The sequence below is a fragment of the Phocoena sinus genome, chromosome 19 (assembly GCF_008692025.1).
Source record: "Phocoena sinus isolate mPhoSin1 chromosome 19, mPhoSin1.pri, whole genome shotgun sequence".
Classification (NCBI taxonomy): Eukaryota; Metazoa; Chordata; class Mammalia; order Artiodactyla; family Phocoenidae; genus Phocoena; species Phocoena sinus.
Genome location: NC_045781.1, coordinates 4826310 through 4850397, shown reverse-complemented (window position 1 = coordinate 4850397; position 24088 = coordinate 4826310). Strand labels below are relative to the sequence as shown.

Genomic DNA, 24088 nt, shown 5'->3' with positions numbered 1-24088 from the left:
AAACTCTATGAGTCCAGAATTATTCTAATACAAAGTCAGACGGTGACACTACAAGAAAACCACACAGCAAAATCCCTAACAAATAATGACGCAAAAAATCATCAATAAAACAATAGTAAACTAAGGGAATTCCCTGGCCACCGAGTGGGTAGGGCCCTGCGCTTCCACTGCAGGGGACGCGGGTACCATCCCTGGTCATGGAACTAAAATACCGCATTCCTCGTTGCACAGCTAAAAATAAAAAGAAAACAAAAAAATAGTAAACTAAAATCAAAGTCACATTAAAAGTTTACATACCATGACTAAAGGGAATATATTATTGAAATGTAAGGAAGGTTCCACATATAAAAATCTTTCAATGGAAAATACAAAAGGAGAATGAACGGGGGAAAAAAAAAACAAAACACTACCTATCGTCTCAGTTGACACAGCCACACCCATCAGCAGACAGGCTGCCTAAAGGCTTCCTAAGGCAGCCACCTCTCTACATGTCCCTAGACATAATCCTGCTCACAAACCAGGGCAGAGACACCAGAGGCAAGAAAACTTCAGTCATACAACCTGCAGACACAGTCCAGATACAGTCCAGACACTACCCTGAAACCACCTGGCTTCTGGCCCTTGGGTGACACGAGGGGGAGTACACTGCTGAGATGCACAGGACATCTTCTACCAAGACCACTTCTCCAAGGTCAAGAAAGGTAACAAACCTACCACATACATAAAAATACAAATAGCAAATTAGGCAAAATGAGGCAACAGAGAAATGTTTCTGACGAATTAAGAAGACAAAAACCCAGAAGAAGAACTGACGTGGAGATACGCAATCTACCCGAGGAAGAGCTCAGAGTAATGATCGGAAAAACGATCAAACAATTCAGGAGAATGGATGCACAGAATGAAAAATGAGGCTTTTGGTTTTTTTGGGGGGGGGGTTGTTTTTTGGGTTTTTTGCGGTACGCAGGCCTCTCACTGTTGTGGCCTCTCCCGTTGCGGAGTACAGGCTCCGGACGTGCAGGCTCAGTGGCCATGGCTCACGGGCCCAGCTGCTCCGTGGCATGGGGGATCCTCCCGGACCGGGGCACAAACCCGTGTACCCTACATCGGCAGGCGGACTCTCAACCACTGGGCCACCAGGGAAGCCCGAAATGAGGTTTTTTAACAAAGATGTGGAAAACATAAGTAACCCCAAAACAGAATTGAAGAAATACTGAAATAAAAAAAATACAATAGAGGAAGTCAATAATAGGCTAAATGAGGCAGAAGAATGGATCAGTGAGCTGGAAGACAGAGCGTGGAAATCACACAAGTCCAGGAAGTGCAAAGAGTCCCATATCCACATAAAAACTACATTCAAAAAGCACATGAAAAGATGCTCAACATCATGGGTTCTTCCACTTTGTACAGCTCCTTGGAGCACCTATTTACTAGGTGGGATGCTGCCCAATGCATGAATCATTCAATAAAGCCAATTAGATCTTTAAGTTTGATTCAATTTTTGCACATCAATGGAAGTCAGAGTATGAAATTCACTGCTATGCTATTTGCACTACAGCCATCTGAATATCCTGCAACAGAGTGGAGAGAATAACTCAAGTACAATTTATAAGTTTATAACCTCCAACTTGTATGTTATTTGATCCCATATTGGGAAGAAATCGTCAACACTGAGAACTTAATGGTGCACTCCTAGCTTGTTATAAGGTACTGAGGCAGGATAAAACTGTATTGGTAAAAGGAACATAATGCATCCAGGATTTAAAAGATTAAATTTTATTACTTAAAACAGGAGACCTATGGTACCTTCTCAATAAAACAGTAGCAAAATGTAATGGCAGCAATTAAAATGTGAATCATAAACACACACATACTCCTGGTGCTTCTGATTAAATTTTACTCTGAAGATAACTGCTCTCTTCAATATCCAAAAATTAAGACAATTTCTTTCTTGGTCAGAAATGTAGACAACACATACGCTCATGCAATGGATAAAGTGATTAAGTTTTCCTGTGCATTGTTCCTACCACATAATCAGTCCCTAATAACCTGTCACTATCCTCCCACAAAAAGCCCAGTCCCTGCACGTCCTTCCTGCTTTGTTCATGGTCAGCTGGTAGAGCATTCTGCACTATACCCACACTGGCTTATCTATGGAAGGGCACCCTGAACATAACCATGATGAGTCGTCAGTTTTACACTATTCTCTCCCCCGCCCTGTTGCTAATCCACATGGTATTCAATTTGATAATTCAGGGTCCTTGTTTTTCCAGGGAACATGGATGTGCATGAACCACGCCTAATGAAGTTGGCCCCCTCATGTTATTGATTCTTCCCAGAGACCATCAACAAAGGCCTGTAATGAAGAGATAAAATTATCTTCTCACCAAGGCCAAGCTCTTACGGCTCGCTACACAACAGGTGAAAAAATAGAGAGACTACTTTTGTGGGCAAGGAATAGTGATGTTATTCTGAAAGCCAGCAGACCGAGAAAACGGGGGACTAGCAATGCAAAGAATCACATGTCCTGAGTTAGAAATCAGGTTCTTTATAGTAAAAGGTGAGAGAGTAAAGTCCTGGTTCAGGTCAGACTCCTGTGAAATAAAAATTCAACTATTATGACAAGACAGGAATATTTAAACATTAATTCCTCTCGGCCCTTTGGCCTCCTCTCTCCTCCCACTGTGAACTGTGTATTTGCATTATGCATCAAAGCAAATCTCCCCCATCAGCAGAATACATACTCAACCATAAAGAGCAACATTCTCCTAGCATCAACAGGAAAACTCCTTAAAAGATAGCATTCCTTCTTGATCTTGTAAGGGTCACATGACCCACTGCAATGATGCTTAGATCTGGATTATGTAAACTGTCAATAATATGTCATGTGTTGTACCACTCTCTGTCTTACAAAACTTATATAACTGGGCCTTGATTTCTTTTTTTTTTTTTTTTTTTTTTTTGCTGTACGCGGGCCTCTCACCGTTGTGGCCTCTTCCGTTGCGGAGCACAGGCTCCGGACGCGCAGGCTCAGTGGCCATGGCTCACGAGCCCAGCCGCTCCGCGGCATGTGGGATCTTCCCGGATCGGGGCACGAACCCGTGTCCCCTGCATCGGCAGGCGGACTCTCAACCACTGCACCACCAGGGAAGCCCACACACCATATTTTAACACATTGTGACTTGAAATGATTCTGCAGTATATATCTCAGGTTAACCTCAGAGAACTAAAGACTTGTTTATTCTGAGTATGCATTCTCTGATGTGTGGTCTGTTGAAAAGAGTGCTGAGAAAACTCAACAAATTCATTACATTTGTAAGAATTCCCCCAAACATGAGTTTTTTTGTTAAATGCTGAGAATGCACTGATTCATGAAGAGTTTCCACGTATACACTTTATAACCTGTATGAATTCTCTCATGACACCAAACTTACTGGATGTATCCATATTTACAACATTCATAACATCTGAAATCTTGTTCTCCAACATAAATCCTGTGTTCCAGTTTTGTTCTTCAGTTACAAGCCTTAGCACGCATATTGCTTTGTGTGGCTTCTCTTAAAGATGTGTATTCTGAAGTCCAGTGCATGGGGAGGCCTGGATAAAGCCTCGATTCACATTTCCACGGCTTCTCTTCAACATGGACTCTCTGCTGCTCCCTAATACGTGAACTCAACGTAAAGGTTTTGCCACACTCATTGCATTTGGGAGTTATCGCTCCAGTATGCTGGGTAAAACATACTGTGATGTTTGGGTAAAAGCCTTGCCACACACATTACATTTGTGCGGTTTCTCTCCACGATAAATATTCTGGTATTTAAGTACGAGTAGGCAATATATTAAATTTTGACATATTCATTGCATTTTAAAGAATGAAGTATTTGATGACCCCTGAGTTTAAGGCACAACCTAAAAGCTTTGCAAAATTCAGTACATTTGTAACATGCTGTCCAGTGCAGACTACCTGATTATTGGTGGGATGTGAGCCATGAGAACAGATTTCTCACATTCATGGCACTGGTGAGGATTCTTTCCAGAATGCATTATCAAGGGCCTGACCACATTAAATACATGTATCGGGGCTCTATTCAGTATGAATATTCTCAGGAAGCCTAAGATGTGAAGATTCATTATATTTTTAAGGGCTCTCACCTGTATACATCAGCTGATGGCAAGTTAGGCCTGAAAGCACACTTAAGAACTTACCACACTCATTGCATTTCTCACAGTTCCTTCCAATACGAATTCTGTCATGGATCATAAGGTAAGCACTTTGACTAAACACTTTGAGACACTCATTGCATTTGTAATGTAACACTCCAGTATGAATTATCTGATCATAAGTGAGGCTTACACACATAAAAGCTTTGCCACACTCATGATATTTGTATAGTTTCCTTTCTACTTTGAGATTTAAAGACCTTCCCACATATAATACACTTACACAATTTCTCTCAGGTATGGATTTTCTGATGTTTAGTGAGGGTTGAGACCTCAGTGAACGCTCTTCCACACTCAAAACATTTGAAAGGTCTCTCTACCATATGTACTCTCTGATGACTTGTAAGGTGTGAATTTCGACTGAAGACCTTGCCACACTCATCACATCTGAAAGGCTTCTCTCCGGTATGAACTCTCCAATGAAGCTGAAGATGTGCTTTTTGACTAAAGGCCTTTCTACACTGGTTACATGTGTAAGGTTTCTCTCCAGTATGAATCCTCTGATGTTTTGCAAGAGTTGCCTTTTCACTGAAGACCTTGCTGCACTCATTACATTTGTAAGGTTTCTCTCCGGTATGAATTCTCTGATGAGTTGACAGGTGTGAACTGTAACTGAACAGCTTGCCACACTCATTACATTTATAAGGTTTCTCTCCAGTATGAACTCTCCGATGATCTGCAAGGTTTGATTTTCGACTAAAGACCCTGCCACATACTTCACATTTATATAATTTCTTTCCTGTATGAATTATCTTATGTCTACTGAGGTTTGAGTAGCGATTAAAGGTTTTGTCACACTCGTTACATTTGAAAGGTTTCTCCCCAGTATGAATTCTCTGATGATTTGCAAGGGCTGTTTTTTGACTGAATACCTTGCCGCACTCACTACACTTGTAAGGTTTCTTTCCCGTATGAATGCTCTCATGAACTGCAAGGTGTGACTTTGTACTAAAGCCCTTGACACATACATCACATTTATGTAATATCTCTTCTGAATAGATTAGCTGATTATTCCTGACAATTGAGCCATGACTAAAGGTTTTCCCACACTCAGTACATTTAAAATCTCTTTCCCTGTGTGTTTTCTGATCTTGTGTCAGTACTAAAGGATGCATAACGTCATTCCCATATACATTAGAAACATTAGTTTGGACACGAGGAGGAATTCTTTGAAGTGGTGAAAATGAGAAACTATTGTTGATGGACCTCTCAACTTCATTACATTCAGAAATTAACCTGTCAGTTTGAAATACCTGCAGTTTACCCTGAAAGTTTAATCCAAGCCTATTTCCAATGGGCTTGATTCCTGCATCCCTTCTACCATGTGTATCTCTTCTATCAGTGAGATTTCCATTATGGGTTATAGGTATTCCTTTGTAATTTCTTTCATCATCTCTCCAATGACACTCAAAGTCATACATATTTTTCTGGATTTCCGTGAGGTAAAAATGTTTGATTTCACGACTTTTAGATCTTCCCAAGATCACTCTTTGAAATACTTCTCCTGGATCACTGTTCCCTTTGGGTTGTAATTGCTTGACCACATGCATTGGACAGATATCTACAAGACATAAAGAGCCATAGGGATAAATTCAAAATTAACTGTTTCATGTTGAATATATGATATTACACCAAAGGTAATACTTATACTAAACACAGTTGTAAAACTTCCCAACTATGTATTTTTGTAAATTTTTTAAAATTTTGAAATTGCCCAACTATGATCTTAAAATTATTAGAAACACTAAAGCAATAGAATTGTTTACTAAAAAAAGTTATAAAATATAATTCAAATTGATTTTAGGAGACTACTTGCAAACCCGCTATGACAAAAACACTCATACAGGAAAAACGGACGTCAGCTCTCAAAAGAACGCAATTTTTCCACCATGACTCCAAAGCATGTACCAATTAACAGTAAACATACTGCTGTCTCTGAGAAAAATACATTATACTACAGAAATATTCTGCATACCTGGTGTACATAAATAAATGTTAATGAACACACAATATATTGTAATGCTAAAAAATCCAAAACAAGCTTATCTAATAATATGTTGCTGTTTAGAATTATAAAACATATATACCATAGAGAAAAAGAATTCAATAGGACAGTTTTTATGAAAACAAAACATTTTTCTAAATATCTTCTACAAAATGACATACCCATAACAGGCATTCTGCAACATTAATAAGTAAAAAAAAACTTATAGAAATAATGAAAGACTTCAAAAAAAATTACTAGATACAACATCAACATGCAAAAACCAACTGGGTTTCTAAACATTAAAAATGAACAGGGCAGGGCTTCCCTGGTGGCGCAGTGGTTGAGAGTCCGCCTGCCGATGCAGGGGACACGGGTTCGTGCCCCGGTCCGGGAAGATCCCACATGCCGCGGAGCGGCTGGGCCCGTGAGTCATGGCCGCTGAGCCTGCGCATCCGGAGCCTGTGCTCCGCAGCGGGGAGGGGCCACAACAGTGAGAGGCCCGCATACCACAAAAAAAAAAAAAAAAAAAAAAAAAAATGAACAGGGCAGGGCTTCCCTGGTGGTGCAGTGGTTGAGAGTCCACCTGCCGATGCAGGGGACACGGGTTCGTGCCCTGGTCCGGGAAGATCCCACATGCCGCGGAGCGGCTGGGCCCGTGAGCCATGGCCGCTGAGCCTGCGCGTCCGGAGCCTGTGCTCCGCAAAGGGAGAGGCCACAGCAGTGAGAGACCCGCATACCGGGAAAAAAAAAAAAAAAAAGAACAATCAAAGCAATTCAATTTACAATAGAATCAAAAAAGAAGAGTACTTAAACATTATAGAAGAAGGGAAGGATCTGTAACTACTGCAAAATAAAGACTTCTGAAACATATTAGAGAAGACACAAATAAATGCAAAGATACCCCAAGTTCATGGATTTGAAGTTGATATTGTCAAGATGTCAATACTAACCGAAGTTATCAGGATATTCAAAATAATCCCTAGTGTAATCCCAAATCCCAATACCGGTCTGCTGAAGAAACAGATGAATCAATCCTACAATTCCCGTGGAATTTCAGGACACAATGAATAGCAAAAAGAAGCTTGAAAACAAAGTCAGACAATTCACATTTCTTTATTTCAAAATTTTTCCAAAGCTACACTAATCAAAGCAGTATGGTACTGGCATAAAGACAGAGAGACCTGTGGAACACAAGAGATTGAGAAAAATACTTTCGTGTATAAGGTCAAATGATGTTCCACAAGGTTGTCAAGACCACATAATGGGGAAAGGGCAGTCTATGGAAAAGGTGTTGAGAAAACTGGATATCCACATGCAGAAGAATTTAGTTGGACCATTATTGTATTAACTCAAAATGCTTCAAAGATCTAAACCTAAGTCCCTAGTGAATAAAACTCCTATAAGCAAATTTACAAAAAGATTCTTAACATTGGATTCACCAATGATTTATCAGATATAACAGCAAAAGCTCAGGCCAACAAACTAAAAACAGATAAATTGGACTACATCATAACTATCAACTATTGTGCACTAAACCATACTCAGCAGAGTGAAAAAACAATGTATGGTATAATACAAAATATTTGTAAATCATATATTCAATAATAGCATAACATCAAGAATATTTATTTAATAAATAATTTTGTTGTTTTTTTTTTTTTTTTAAAAAGAAAGAACCCAAAATTCCAACTATAGTTTGTGACAAGGAGAGACGCTCCATTGCCAAATAGCTGGAAGCTATCCTGCCATTTTCCAGTGATGTAGTGACATTCAGAGCCAAAGTATGTTGCAGAGAAAATAAGATTTGTGCTACTTCCGACTTGACAACTGACACCCTATATTCTCCAGTTAGAATCTGTTCTCAACCAAAAATAATATATTTTTCTTTGATAAGTGATCTTGGGACTTCGCTTGTGGCACAGTGGTTAAGAATCCACCTGCCAATGTAGGGGACACCAGTTCGAGCCCTGGTCCGGGAACTAAGATCCCACGTACCGCGGAGCAACTAAGCCCATGCGCCACAACTACTGAAGCCCGCATGCCTAGAGCCCGTGCTCTGCAACAAGAGAAGCCACTGCAATGAGAAGCCTGCGCAAAGCCTGCACAAAGCCTGCACACCGCAATGAAGAGTAGCCCCCTCTCACCACAACTAGAAAAAGCCCGTGCACAGCAACAAAGACCCAACGCAGCCAAAAATAAATGAATTAAAAAAAAACAAGACTACATAAAGAACTCTGAAAGGAACTGATCACCTATTCCACCATGGGGTGGGGGGCTTTCTAAACCAACCATCCCACATATTGCAAATAAAAAACAAAAACGAAGAGAAACAAAAAACAAAAACCTAATGATAAAAATAAAAGACAGTCATTTATAATGCATAAAAATATACAAAATGAAAGTTGCAGTGCCTTGAACAAAACAAATGATGGTTTATCACTGAAGGTATCACTCTACTTCATAAGGTCTCTCATTAAGTTGCTTCAAAATTATGTGTGAAGGCAGAAAGAACAACGGCACACAGGTGATGGAACATGTGGCATGGCACAGACAACAGTTTAGTCAACAGCCTCACAAATATGAGTATGTGAACTTGGACAATACTGTTGTTCGGAGAAACCGCTACACCACTTACTGAGGCTCAAAGGGGATGGACGTTAGTACATGTGAACAACATTGTCACAGTGCCCTTCACACAGCCTTTCGTGACATTGGTCAAAGCCAGAAAAAGAAACTGGAAAGACTTATAGGTCAAGGTCTTCAGACACTTTCTGTCTTGTATCTCAGAACATGCTGACCACTCTACTAAGTAGCTTCAAGCGGTGGTTTTGTATGTAACAGGAAAATATTACAGCATATGAGGGCAAGTATTCTCCTTCAAAAATTTTCTGTTACCCAGTAAACCCACTCTACATAGAGTCCACCAGAAGCTGCCCATTAAACATAGGTGGATCACCACAGCAAAGAAACTGGATACAATTTCAGACTCTAGGACTACATACTTCAAAATCAAGTTTAAGAGGAAAACTTATACAAACTAAGGAGAAAGTAAAGTCAGGAAGAGTCTACATTCCCAGACTTGATAGGGCAGTACAGGAGCAAAAAGAGACAAGATATGGGAGTTGGATATTATAAGATCTTGAGATGGGACCATTTGCTCGACCCAGGGATGCCAAGCTAAGAGCCTGAAAGATTCATCTATGTTCCCCTTGCTGGATTTAGGATCAAAAAGAGGATCTCTCTGTCCACTGTCCTTACAGTTTTCCTAAGTAACAATCACAGAAGATCAAATGCACCTGGCTATTCCACACGCCCCTGAAATGTGTGGCAAAAGCAGAACAGAAGAAATGGCTGACAGATCTAAACAGGAAGACAGGGACTGAGACAGCTCCATACACGTTCTGAGGTGCCAGATAAAATCAAATAGCAGGGACTTCCCTGGTGGCACGGTGGTTAAGAATCCGCCTGCCAATGCAGGGGACACATGTTCGAGCCCTGGGCCAGGAAGATCCCACATGCCACGGAGCAACTAAGCCCATGCGCCACAACTACTGAGCCCACGTGCCACAGCTACTGAAGCCCATGCGCCTAGAGCCCGTGCTCCATAACAAGAGAAGCCACCGCAGTGAGAAGCCCACACACCACAACAGAGTAGCCCCCGCTTGCCACAACTAGAGAAAGCCCACGCACAGCGACAAAGACCCAACACGCAGCCAAAAAAAAAATTAAATAATTAAAATAATTAAAATTTTTTTAATTAATAAAAATTAAATAGCAGCCGGTATTTTCCATCTTCTGATTATATCTTCCAAATACAACAGACATGAAACCAGGACAGGGTCAGGGGTTAGACACTAGAGGCATCAGCTTTGATCTATATGGACTAAAAACTGAGCATCCAATAGAATCAAGTCCATAAGGAGAGAAGAGGGGGCTAGACAAGCCAATAACACAGCCCGCCTCATGCTCCTCAAAGTCAAGCAACAACCAGTTCCCAGCAGCCAGACGATGAGTGTTGTGGATCTTGATAAAGACCTTGCCTTTGCCTCTATAGGAGCTGCAGCACCACTGGAGGGTGAAAGAATACATTTTACATGTGGAAGCACAAGAGGGATAAGTTACGGAGAAGAAAAATTTCCTCTGAGAGTTTTCAATAAATAAACTTCGGTTTTCCCAAAGAACTCTCTACCCTGAGAAGTGTTTCCCAAACACTATTAATGTTGTGGCTTCCTCTCTGCCCTGAGATCCCACCTGTGTTCACACTTTTGATACATTCCTACCCATTTGGTTTTTTTGCTATTTTCACACCACTCACCAGAGTCCTGGGCTCTTCCTCTTGCTCCAAAAACGGAGATAATGTTCAGATCAGAAAAAGAAATTTCTGCTTATCAGAACAAAGAAATGTAAATTGGTGTGGTTTTTCCAAAACCACAACTCTTTGTTCAGCTGAGGAATGAGGACATTACAGGTGGGTCAGGAAAAATATTTCACAAATTCATCCACCTCCTCCTTCTAAATGCATTGGGAACAGTGTAACACATATATCTAACACTCTTCCAAGAAATAGTCAGTCAAAGCCACAGGGCAGAAGACAAGAAATTGGATATCTTTTAAAAGTCTGCCATTGAGCTTTATACATAATTACGCTCTTGAACAACCCCTAATGTAGTAACATGAAATGGGCAGATCATCTGAAGAAAGGGTCAGTTTAAACCCGTGATGCCACATCATGTCTGTGTCAACAGGGCTTTCAGATCACATGAAGAAAACAGGGCCTCCCAAGAAGCACACAGGGAAAAATGCAAAACACCCACGGGGAGATTCCAACTTCTAGAGGGAAGTTATCCTCACCCACAGAGATCAGGTTCCTGTAGGTCTCCAACATCACGTCCCTGTACAAGGCCCTCTGAGCAGGGTCCAGGCATTCCCACTCCTCCTGAGAGAATTCAATGACCACATCCTTGAAGGTCAACCATTCCTGAAATGAAAACACATTTCAACAACAGGTCATGAGAAGAGTTATCTTCATACAAAATGGAAAGATGAGAGAGGGGTAAGGATCGATTTGGTTCAAGTATATGTTCTGGAAGATCTGTGTTAAGGTATTTGGAGCAAATACTGTGTCCCTTATTTTAAATTCTTATGCTTTTTCATAAGAGATTATCATATCATCCAATAAATATGGATTTGTCATCTTTGTGGAGAATCCATAAAACATATATAAATAATACTAAACAACGGGTTGTCTATGCAGAAGTGTCAGATCTATGTTCTAAACACTGAGTGATATTCAATATTTAAATAAGTTACACTATGAGTGGCAGCTTCAGAGATGACAAAGTCCACAATGGCTTTAAAGAAAACTCAAAATCTTCAATTATGATAATGATAGAAACAGCAATGACTAAAAGTGTTTGAATACTTCCTATAGACAAAACATTACTCAAAATAAGTACTTTACAAGCATGAACTTCTTATCAATATAACAGCTCATTCGAGAAAAATATGTTCCCATCTTACAGAGCAGAACACTGTGTCAGAGACAAAGAGAAACTCGAACCAAGTCAAGAAGCTAAGCAATGACACAGCAAGCACCTGAACTCACCTGGAATTGAAGCTTAAAAATCAGTTAAGTAAAGGAGAGCATTAAAAGTTCACTGACACTTTGTTATAAAGCAGAAACTAACACACCACTGTAAAGCAATTATACTCCAATAAAGATGTTTAAAAAAAAAGAGTACATTGACAGAGGGATCCCTGAGAAAAGCTTGAAAGACATTCAAGGTGAATGACATGGAATAGCATGAAAGGTCATTATAGATGTGGGCACACAAGCACATGCACATACAATGTTAGTAATCTTACTACTATTTAAACCATTAACATGATGGTATAGAAAAAATTCAAGGCCACGGAATATATATATTTTATACCTTGGTTAGGGCATTTATTACTTTTACTTTGGATTGCAGACACTTGCTTATGTATATGTACCTTAAATCATTAAAACAAGGATTCAAATTTGTTTCATCTCTTCATGTCTTCTATTACTTAAATATGTCTTTTTTTTATTAGTTATCCATTTTATACATATTAGTGTATATATATCAATCCCAATCACCCAATTCATCCCACCACCAAGGCCACGGAATATATTGAAGATATAATTTCAACTGCAAAAAGATATATACTTTTGAAATCATGTCTTTTATCTAAATGAATGGCTTGCACATCCATGGCACCCATCACACACGTCAACACAAAATCAACTGGAACGAGAAGACTTATCTCTTTACATATTTCAGGACAATTTTTTTTATCATCGGTTTTTTTGTTTTCCACTAATAAAACATTGACACAAATTAGAGAAGTTTAGTGTTATACACTATTTTCACAGATTAAGAAAATTATCACAGTGGTAAAGTTAAAAACTTCTTGGAGAATTAAAAATCATGACCAAAAAAAGCGTATGGAAAAAATATATTGTTATTAAGCAAGAACATTTCACCGAACGTCATGAAAAGTAAACACCTGATACGTATCCTCTGTAATTACAGCGAAATGAAGCGGGCTGGCCAGGGCACCAACCTTTCACCACTGCTCAGTGTGCCTGAGCAGGGACCACTAGAGGAAGTAACAGGAGGAAAAAAGGAAGACCAAGTGTAAGAGACACAGAGAGAGTGTGTCAGACAGTTGGAAATGTGAACGTTCACACATCAAATGAGACGGAAAAGCTAAAGGTGAAAGAAAGGAAAAAGATATTCCATGCTAAAGAGAGCAGGGCTGAGTATATTATATCACACAAAACAAAGGCAAAAACTGACAGAAGGCACAAAGGATATTATACAATCTTAAATGAGCCAATTCACTAAGAAGATATAACAGTTATAAATATATAATTAGAGCTTCCCCCCAAATGAAGAAAACGTTAACAGAAATCAAGAGGAAAACAGGGACTTCCCTGATGGTGCAGTGGTTAAGAATCCGCCTGCCAATGCAGGGGACACGGGTTTGAGCCCTGGTCCGGGAAGATCCCACATGCCGCAGAGCAACTAAGCCCATGTGCCACAACTACTGAGCCTGTGCTCTAGAGCCTGCAAGCCACAACTACTGAGCCCGTGTGCCACAACTGAAGCCCGCACGCCTAGAGCCCATGCTCCGCAACAAGAGAAGCCACCGCAGTGAGAAGCCCACGCACCGCAACGAAGAGTAGCCCCTGCTTGACGCAACTAGAGAAATCCCACATGCAGCAACGAAGACCCAACGCAGCCAAAAATTAATTAATTAATTTAAAAAAAAAGGGGGAACAGCAGCACAGTTAACAATATGACGCTTCAATACCCCCATTTTACTTGAAGGCTATAATAAAAGAGAAATATACACGGCTAAATGGTTACAACAGAAAGAGAACAAACTGAATCCAACTTTGGGAGAACAAAAGAGTTAAATAAGAAAGATTCAGGGCTTCCCTGGTGGCGCAGTGGTTGAGAGTCCGCCTGCTGATGCAGGGGACACGGGTTCGTGCCCCCATCCGGGAGGATCCCACATGCCACGGAGTGGCTGGGCCCATGGGCCATGGCCGCTAAGCCTGCGCGTCCAGAGCCTGTGCTCCGCAACGGGAGAGGCCACAATGGTGAGAGGCCTGTGTACCGCAAAAAAAAAAAAAAAAGATAGATTCAGATCCTGAAAACCCACTCCTAGGCATATATCTGGAGAAAACCATAATTCGAAAAGATACATGCACCCCAATGTTCACTGCAGCACTATTTACAATACCCAAGACATGTAAGCAACCTAAATGTCCACTAACAGATGAATGGATAAAGAAGATGTGGTGTATGTATGTGTGTATATATATACACACACACACATATAGATACACATACACAATGCAATATTACTCAGCCATAAAAACAAATGAAATAATGCCATTTGCAGCAAAATGGATGGAACTAGAAATTATCATACTAAGTGAAGTAAGCCAGACAGAGACAGACAAATATATCACTTATATGTGAAACTGAAGGAAAGAAGATACAATTGAACTTACATATGAAACAGAAATAGACCCACAGACATAGTAAAGAAAGTTAGGGGTGACCAAAACAGAAGGGAGGGGTATAAATTAGGATTTGGTATTAATATATACACACTATTTTGTATAAAATAGATAACCAACAAGGACCTACTATATAGCACAGGGAACCATACTCAGTATTTTGTAATAACCTATAAGGGGAAAGGATCTGAAAAAGAATAGATATAAAATTGAGTCATTTTGTTGTACACCCAAAACTAACCAAACACTGTAAACCAACAATACTTCATATAGGGATATATGTGTATGTATAGCTGATTCACTTTGTTATAAGGCAGAAACTAACACACCATTGTAAAGCAATTATACTCCAATAAAGATGTTAAAAAAAATACTTCAGTAAAAAATTGCTAAGTAGTTCGACATCACTAATTATTAAAGAAATGCAAATCAAAACTGCAATGAGCTATCACCTCACACCAGTCAAAATGGCTACCATCAAAAAGTCCACAAACAGGGCTTCCCTGGTGGCACAGTGGTTGAGAGTCCGCCTGCTGATGCAGGGGACACAGGTTCGTGCCCCGGTCCAGGAAGATCCCACATGCCACGGAGCGGCTGGGCCCGTGAGCCATGGCCGCTGAGCCTGCGCGTCCAGAGCCTGTGCTCCGCAACAGGAGAGGCCACAACAGTGAGAGGCCCGCGTACCACAAAAGAAAAAACAAAAAAAACCCCACAAACAATAAATGCTGGAGAGGGTGTGGAGAGAAGGGGACATTCCTGAACTGCTGGTGGGAATGTAAATTGGTAGAGCCACTATGGAGAAGACTATGGAGGTCCCTTATGGAGGTCCCTTAAAAAAAACAAAAATAGAGCTATCATATGACACTGCAATCCCACTCCTGGGTATATATCCAGAGAAATACATGGTCCGAAAGGATACATGCACCCCAGTGTTCACTGAAGCTGTTTACAAGAGCCAAGGCATGGAAGCAACCTAAATATCAACAGAATAATGGATAAAGAAGATGTGGTACGGGGCTTCCCTGGTGGTGCAATGGTTAAGAATCCACCTGCCAATGCAGGGGACACAGTTTCGAGCCCTGGTCCGGGAAGATCCCACATGCCACGGGGCAACTAAGCCCATGCGCCACAACTACTGAGGCTGCGCTCTAGAGTCCGTGAGCCACAACTACTGAGCTCACATGCCACAACTACTGAAGCCCATGCACCTAGAGCCCATGCTCCGCAACAAGAGAAGGCACCGCAATGAGAAGCCCACGCACTGCAATGAAGAGTAGTCCCCACTCACCGCCAACTAGAGAAAGCCCGCGTGCAGCAACAAAGACCCAAGGTGGCCAAAAATAAATAATAAAATTAAATTAAAGAAGATGTGGTACATATATACAATGGAATATTACTCAGCCATTAAAAAGAATGAATTAATGCCATTTGCAGCAACATGGATAGACCCAGAGATAATCATACTGAAGTAAGTCAGACACAGAAAGAAATATCGTATGATATCACTTATATGCGGAACCTAAAAAGAAATGATACGGAGCTCTGGTACCCTGAGTCAGAACAGCTCCACAAGTGATGGAGAGCAATCTGTTTCCAGCCAAAGCAGCAGCAGTATTCCCTCTCAGGTAACAACGGTAGGGTCTGGCAAAATTTCTGAACCAGAAGCTCCAGATAAACATGATTCAGCGTCCTTTGTTTCTTCGTTGTTGAAATCCAGTGTGAATAGTCATGTGACCCAATCTACTGATTCCAGAGAACAAAGTGGATCCCCGAAAAAGAGTGCTTTGGAAGGCTCTTCAGTCTCAGCCTCTCAAAGCATCTCAGAGATTGAGGTGTCCTTGTTGGGCTCCTCAGGAAGCTCAGACGTAGAGTTGCCACTGTTGTCTTCTAAACCTAGTTCAGAGACAGCTTCAAGAGGTTAACTTCCAGAACTAGTTCAGAGGCAAGTGTTTTGTCATCCGTTTCTAAAAACAGTTCCTCATCAGGCACATCTTTACTAACCCCCAAGAGCACCACCTCAGCAAACACGATGCTGACTTCCAAAAGCACTTCGCAGGTAGCTGCATCACTGTTAGCTCCCAAGAGCAGCTCCCGGACCAGCGGCGCTCTGGTTTCCAAAAGCACTTCCATAGCAAGTGTGTCCCAGCTGGCTTCTAAGAGTAGCTCTCAGAGCAGCACGTCACAGCTGCCTTCTCAAAGTACTGTGCAGGCAAGCGAGAGTTCTGTCAGATTCTCTTGTTGCACGTTAACCAATGAAGATGTGAAACCGAAGCAGCCTTCTGTCAACAGACTGTACAAAATGGTGGCATGGAAGTTGGTGGCTGTTGGTGACTTCAGTCCCAGCATAAATCATGGAGAGCTCCTAAACGCAGCTATCAAGGCTCTGAAAGCAACACTGGATGTGTCTCTTGTCCCACTAATAGAACTTGCAGATCTGCCTCAAAATAAGAGCTCTCAAGAAAGTATTGTTTGTGAATTGAGATGTAAGCCTGTGTATTTGGGCACTGGCTGTGGAAAAAGCAAAGAAAACGCAAAAGCAGTTGCATCAAGAGAAGCCTGGAAGTTATTTCTCAAGAAAAAGATGGTGGTAAAAATATGTAAAAGGAAATACAGAAGCAGTGAAACAGAAGACTTAGTACTCCTCGATGAAGAGTCAAGGCCTGTAAACTTACCTCCAGCATTAAAACATCCTCAAGAATTACTATAATACGTCCAAAATATCACTGCGTACAATATCTGGTATTTGAAGAGAAAAACTTGCTTACTTTTGTATAATATGAAACACAGGCTTTCACAAATGTTGTATTGCTTTTTTCCAGTTTTGCAGAAAATCTACATTCTAGTTCTCTTCACACAGTGGAAGTTGTAAATAACTTGTGAATGACAGTATACATTAAAAGGTTTATGCATTAACAGCATACCAATATGCTGTTTTATTTGCTGAAGAAAATATTGTCTTCTATTTTTAATGACACATTAGGTACAATGTGTAGTTCTGTAGTCTTAATTTTTGTACTACTTCGAATTTGGTGAAAATGTATTGTCTACCATGCTTTATTTTTCTAGCTGAATAATCCTTCACATCAAAGAAAAGGAGACCATAGTATGTAAATGTCTGAAAGTCTGTGAAGCTTAAGGTTTTAAGAATGTTGCCCATAATGTTGAACATGTCTGTTACAGAATAAATGAGAAAATAGTTGCCTCAGACTAAAAAAAAAAAAGAAATCCAAAGATACAAATAAATCTATACTCATGGACTGGAAGTCTCAAAACTCTTGAAATGTCCAAACAAACTACCCAAACTGTTCTACATATTCAATGCAACCATTCTCAAAATTACAATGGCAATTTTTGCAGAAATAGAAAAAACACAGGCCAGACATCACAGAAACTCAAGGGATCGCAAATTGCCAAAACACTCTTGAATAAGAAGAAAGATGGAGGCCACCCTTTAATTTTCAAAACATATTATAAAGTAATCAAGATGGTGTGATACTGGCATAAACACAGATATATAAACCAATGGAATAGAAGAGAACGTTCAGAAATGATCCTTTGTATATATTTAAAATCTACTGATACTAAGACTACACAGTGGAAAAAAGACAGCTACCATTAACAAATGGTGCTGGGAGGGCTTCCCTGGTGGCACAGTGGTTAAGAACCTGCCTGCCAATGCAGGGGACATGGGTTTGAGCCCTGGTCCAGGAAGATCCCACATGCTGCAGAGCAACTAGAGCCCACGAGCCACAACTACTGAGCTGGCGTGCCACATGCCTAGAGCCCATGCTCCACAACAACAGAAGCCCACGCACCGCAACAAAGAGTAGCCCCCACTTGCCACAACTAGGGAGAAGCCTGCGTGCAGCAAAGAAGACCCAATGCAACCAAAAATAAATAAATAAATAAAATAAATTTATAGCAAAACAAAACAAATGGTGCTGGGAAACTGGATACCTGGATGTGATAAACAATGAAGAGGAAACCTTACCTTCATCAAACGTAAAAATTTCTCTGTGCCAAAGAACAAAACCAGCACAGTGAAAATACAAAATCTGAAGAATGAATGTGATGAAAGTGATTTAAGGAATTTCCACCTCTCAGACATTTAGACTGATTTCATAGTTTGAAATAGATGATGGAATAAAACACCCTCTATCACTGATGTCTGGTTCTGAATTTTTCATTCTGTTCCCAATCATTAAGATTCTGAAGTCAGTGACTCACTCATTTAGCTTAATTGCCTTAGAAAAAGTCAGAACAAATTTCCCCTTGTTGGTCTACTCCCAGATTTTACCAGGTATTGTGCACCTAATAACTGACTTTCATGTGCAGTTTCTTTATCCTGGTTTACAGAGAGCAGACAGTCCATCCAGATGGGGCCCTAAACAATCCCTCCCACCCAAGAGCACTGACGCTCTGCCTGAATCTGTGGGTTTGAAGCCCTGCCCAGCACTGCACCCAGTGGAGGCTTTTCACAAGTTCCAGGTCACTGGGTCATGGGGAGATGGGATCTAAGTGGAGATGACAGGCCCTGAGGGAAGGACTCGGGTGAGTGTGAATGTACAGGTGTCAGGCAGGATACTTCAGAGATTAGCGAGTCCAAAGAAAGGCATTTCAGGAAGGACAGACAGAAGAAACAACTGAGAATATGACTTTACCTGAGAAAGAGCCATTTCTGACTCCTTTTCTTTCCTCTCCCTCCTCTTCAGGGCTTCTTCCTCAGACAACGTTGAGTCTTTAGAGGTTGACCTTGAAAGTTGAAAACAGGCTGTTTAATGCTTGGAATCGACACAACCCCTTCCTGACTCACCACCACACACACAGGGAAGCCCTCAGCATGTGGAACAGACGGTCCTCTGCTACCCACTGTCCCAGGAGGGGCTCAGGACAGTAAACTCGTAAAAGACCAACAGGTGAGTTTTCCCACCCTTTCTTCAGATCTCGCTCCCCTCCTGGTGAGGCCCTCACGTACCCAGCAGCAGCGGGCACCTCAGCTGGACCCAACAATCCCCTTCGGGGCACAGACCAGCCCTGATCCATCCCCACACAGAGCAGAGCCCTCACCCTCAGCCCAGATCTCAGCCCTCAGGAACGGGGGGACCTGGAGCCATGATGCTCAATGCTGGATCCAAATTAGAATTAATTGGGGGCACTTTCAATATTATTGAGCTTTGGCCTCACACCGACGATCTGAAGAAGAATCCCTCATTAGAGAGTACAAAACATGTATATGCAAAATGCCTCATCGATCTAATATGAAGCCTGGGTTGAGCACCACTCAGCAGTGGCAAGGCCAGCACAGCCCTCACTTTCTTTTTCTTTCCCAGCTTAACTGAGGTAGGATTGATGAGTAACAATCGTGTACATGTGAGGCATATAATGTGATTATTTGATAGATGTATATTCACTGTGTAATAATTATCACAATAAAGTAGTTTACACTTCCATCAACTTACAATTACCCTTTTATTTCTGTGTAGTGAGAACACTTGAGTGTTACGCTCAGAGCAAACTCCAAGTATACAGAAACACAGTGTGATTAACTATAGTCTGCATGCTGTACATTAGATATACATGTGGTACTTTTTCATCTTACAACTGAACGTTTGTAACCTCTGACCAACATCTCCCCATTTACCCCACCATCCAACCCCTCCTAATACCCTTTATACTCTATGACCCTATGAGTAAGACATTTCTACTTTCCACCTATAATATGTCTTTTTCTGTCATAATAATGTCATAATTTACGGCTGAAATAAATTTTCTATATCCATTCATTTGTCAGACATTTTAGTTCTTTCTACATCTTGGCTGTTGTGAATAATACAGTAATGTTCATTGCAGTGCAAATATTTCCCTCGCTATAATGATTTCATTTCCCTTGGATATCTAGCCAGAGGTGGATAACATAAGCAGATAAACTTTAAATGTTTTACATTCTAAAGCAACAAATTAAAATATCACAACGTAATCAGCCATATCCAAAGAACTCACCCCCCATCTGTATCCAGTTTCCCCCTCTACCTGACTACTATGTGTTTCTATTTCATTCTTTATCTGTCTCCCTATTTCTTTGTTCCCCTCTACTCTCCTGCTGTCTGCCCTCCTATTTATTTTATCACACCTGTCCTGCCCCACTACTCTGCAACTCGTTCCCCCTCTTGTTGCTCTTTACGCCCAACTTTTCTGATTGTCCTAAATATCCATATATTTCTGCCTCTTTCTTCCTCCATCTCCGCTCCCTCTCTGCCCTCCAGATTACATTCCTTCTATTCCAGTTACACTCCCACTCTATGGCACCCCAGACGGCTATGCTTCCTTCCTGCTCTGTCTTCCTCTGCTCTTCTAGTCAACACCTGTCCTCTGTGTCTCTCCCACGACCACGATGCTCCGAAGGTCTTACTTCTAACTCTTTTATCCTCTCCCCCCACTCTCTGTGAAGTGCTCTCACCACTGCTGTCCCTCCTGCTACAGCTGACGCAGGGCCCCTGTCCCCATGTTGCTCTCCAAACCCAGGAGATCACACTCCTTTACTCACTTCTCTATTTTATCCACCCGCTACTTTAAGAGCTAAATCTGTTTCATTTTACTATCCCTTTGAGAACAATTTCCAGCGAGATGGACTTGTGACGGAAGAATACTGGGTGTCACACGGTTGGCCCTGGTCACCTCCCCCTACACAGGGTGAGCGGAAGAGCTGACTAGAAGAGGAGGCTTGCGGAGCACAAGGACCGGCCTGAGGAGACGCGAGGACAGAAGCGCTGGGAGGGAGGGAGAGGGTCTCCGGAGGGGGGCGGGGTCTCCAGAATCCCGGGACCCGGGAGAGGACGCGGCCTGTCCGGGAGCGCGGCGGCCGGCGCTGCCCTCTGGGGCGGGGGAGAGAGCGAAGCTGCGGGAGCGCGAATCCACCTCGCAGAAGGGGACTTTACAAGGGGCAGGCGGAAGTAATAAAGGATTGTAAGCAGGAAAATGTCGCGAAAGGCGGTGTCTCAGTGGACCGAAGGCCGAAAAGCAAAGGGCAAGGACCCTCACAGCGATTTCAAACCCAAAGGAAATTAATACTCGACCTGTAACGGCGACTTCTGGATTTACTTGGGGCGGACGGCGGGCGCTGGGCTATTACGCCCGCAGAACCTCGGAGACCCTAAAGATGGAGTAAGGGGGACCGCGCAGCACAGACTTAACACTAGGGGTTAAAACTTAAGCTCCGCTATGCGACCTTCACTCTCAGGTCTCCGCTTCCGCTTCCGTAAGAAACTGCGCACGCAGCGCGTACTTCAGAGGCGAGGCTTCTAGGCGGGACTTGGGCGGAGCGCTGAAGGTGAGAGGCGGGGCGAGGAGAGTCCAGGTCTGAGCCCGAGAGCCCGAAAGGCGGGACAGGGGGTGGGGGGGGCAGTCAGGGAATGGTGCTTCCCAGTACTTTGAAACCCTTAAGTTACTGGCTGTTACAGTTTTCAGGTAAAAGCTTACAGCTTTGGGGACCAGTTATGTTGGAAACTAGGATGTTTCCTCCTAACAAGTAGAAAATGATTTTAATAAAAAATTGTTTTTGCTAGCATGTTGCTCACAAGTCCTGCTTCTGAGACTCAAGCAATTCAGTAGTTGGTAACTTGGGTCTCCAAGTGGTAGCTGTGGGGCAGTCATTGGATGTGGAACATTTCCTGCAATTAGTACTAATTTAAGCAGTTTAAGAAAACAAGAGCTTGACTTGTCTCTGTATTACAAGCTAGAATAAAAAATACAAAACTCTGGGACTTCCCTGCTGGCGCAGTGGTTAAGAATTCGCCTGCCAATGCAGGGGACACGGGTTCGAGCCCTGGTCCAGGAAGATCCCACATGCCACAGAGCAACTAAGCCCATGCACCACAACTACTGAGCCTGCGCTCTAGAGCCCACAGGCTGCAACTACTGAAGCCCACGTGCCACAACTACTGAAGCCCACGCTCCTAGAGCCTACGTGCTGCAACTACTGAACCCCACATGCCACAACTACTGAAGCCCGCGCTTCTACAGCCTGTGCTCTGCAGCAAGAGAAGCCAACCACAATGAGAAGCCCACACACCACAATAACTCACCGCAACTAGAGGAAGCCTGCGCGCAGCAAGGAAGACCCAACGCAGCCAAAAATAAATAAATAAATAAATAATAAATAAATGCAAAACTCTCCCTGGGAAGAATGGGCCATTTCATACTGACACCCTGCAGAACAACTTGTCCCTTCTGTTTCTTATTCAGCCAGGAGGCCAACTCAACACTGCTCAGTTCCAGAGACTCAGGGACAAAACCCAGGGTCTGGATTTCCCTGGTGGCGCAGTGGTTGAGAGTCCACCTGCCAATGCAGGGGATACGGGTTCGTGCCCCGGTCTGGTAAGATCCCACATGCCGCGGAGCGGCTGGACCCGTGAGCCATGGCCGCTGAGCCTGTGGTCTGCAACAGGAGAGGCCGCAGGGGCCGCGTACCAAAAAAAAAAAAAAAAGGGTCTGAGACTGGAGGACTAAGGTATGTGATAACTTCTGTCAGTAATGATTACTCTTTTTTTAAAAAATTTTTTTTAATTTTTAAATTAAAATCATTTTTACTAACCATTGCTTTAAAAAGAGCAATACATTTTTAAAAAACTGATATAAATTACACTGTTTCTTTTGTTACTGAGTCTAAGCCCCTACTGCTCGCCACATGACAGGCCAATGATCAAAAGACGAGTCATTGGGGACAAGGAGTAACGACTTTATTCAGAAAGCCAGCAAACCGAGAAGATGGTGGGCTCATGCCCCAAAGAACCATCTTGCCTGAGTTACAATTCAGGCTCCTTTTATACTAAAAGGGGAGGCAGTAAAGTCAAACACTTCCTGGTTCCCATCCGCCTCCAGAAGGGGTTGTGTCAATTTCTTCCTCCCTGCAGTCATTCACAGGTGGGCCTGGTCAGGAGGTTTCCTTTGAGCTAAACAAAGGTATTTTAGCTTAAGGCTCATGACCTGGGAGGCAGGGTTCCCAGAGATGGGCCATTATGTATAATTTAAGCTTCTAGGCAACACCCCTTCAGTGATGAACTTGTAATAGAACACAAAGTGTTCTTCCCTATTACAATTCCCCATTGTCAATTTCCATCCCACAATCTTGTGGGAAAAGGAATGAAGACCCTTCTGCTGAACAGAGGTGAGGAATATTCCTTAGAATCTTTAGTTAGTCCTTTTTATCTACAACTATTTAAACCTGATGAAAACCTCTTAGCAGTTTCTTGTCTAATTCGTAACTGAACTTGGGGTTTTGGTTCCAATTCAATACATATACTAAATTCCGGTGCTATTTCTTTGGACACAATTAAACAAATCGGTTGCCCCTTCTCCAATGGGCAATGGAGATGGAATTCCCATCTACTTCGGTTGGATGGGCAGACCTGTTTGGAGGTAAAACTCATGAATAAATAGAGCCCACGTTTTAATGTGATTGGCCACCGCTAGGTCTTTAGCATTTATAGATTCTCCTGCCTGGGCACACACCTGCAATGGCCTGCCATACAGTATTCTAAAGCGGCTTAATTTAAGCCTGTTTCTGGGAGCCACTGATCCATAGCAGAGCAACTGGCAAGGCCTCATCCCAAATTCAGTGTCTCTTGACATGTTTTAGCGATGTTCCTTTTTAATGTATGATTCATTTTCTTGGTTTTTCCTGTTGATTATGGTCTCCAGGATGAATGCAGTTTTAATGCCTTCTTCCAAATCCGGGGATAATATCCCTAAGAAGGGCTTTAACCACTTCAGAGATTTTCTGTCCGTGAGATATGCTTCCACCCATCCTGAAAAAGTGTCCACACAAA

General features: G+C 42.1%; 3 protein-coding genes across 4 annotated transcripts in view; 2 read left to right on the top strand and 1 right to left on the bottom strand.

Annotated features, from left to right (window-relative positions):
• The window catches only part of LOC116743779 (zinc finger protein 160-like), a 334519-nt gene that overhangs the window by 165052 nt on the left and 145379 nt on the right, over positions 1 to 24088 (top strand). The window lies entirely within an intron of this gene.
• Positions 1758 to 24088, bottom strand: part of LOC116743799 (zinc finger protein 160-like) — a 38206-nt gene continuing 15875 nt past the window's right edge. Inside the window, exons 1-4 of one of the 2 annotated variants that reach the window (XM_032612804.1) lie at positions 21338 to 21509; positions 18926 to 19016; positions 11057 to 11183; positions 1758 to 5779 (exon numbers count right to left, since the gene is read on the bottom strand). In XM_032612804.1, coding sequence (XP_032468695.1) covers positions 4452 to 5779; positions 11057 to 11183; positions 18926 to 18940 — 1470 coding nt within the window. In that variant the 5' untranslated portion in view covers positions 18941 to 19016; positions 21338 to 21509 and the 3' untranslated portion in view covers positions 1758 to 4451. Of the gene's footprint in view, positions 5780 to 11056; positions 11184 to 18925; positions 19017 to 21337; positions 21510 to 24088 lie in introns of those variants that run through there. The other variant, XM_032612805.1, reaches the window with a different exon arrangement.
• On the top strand, positions 15738 to 16971 carry LOC116743813 (CDKN2A-interacting protein-like). The gene is given in 2 exon segments (XM_032612846.1): positions 15738 to 16181; positions 16184 to 16971. Coding segments are annotated over 2 exon segments (1176 nt in total). The 5' UTR covers positions 15738 to 15793.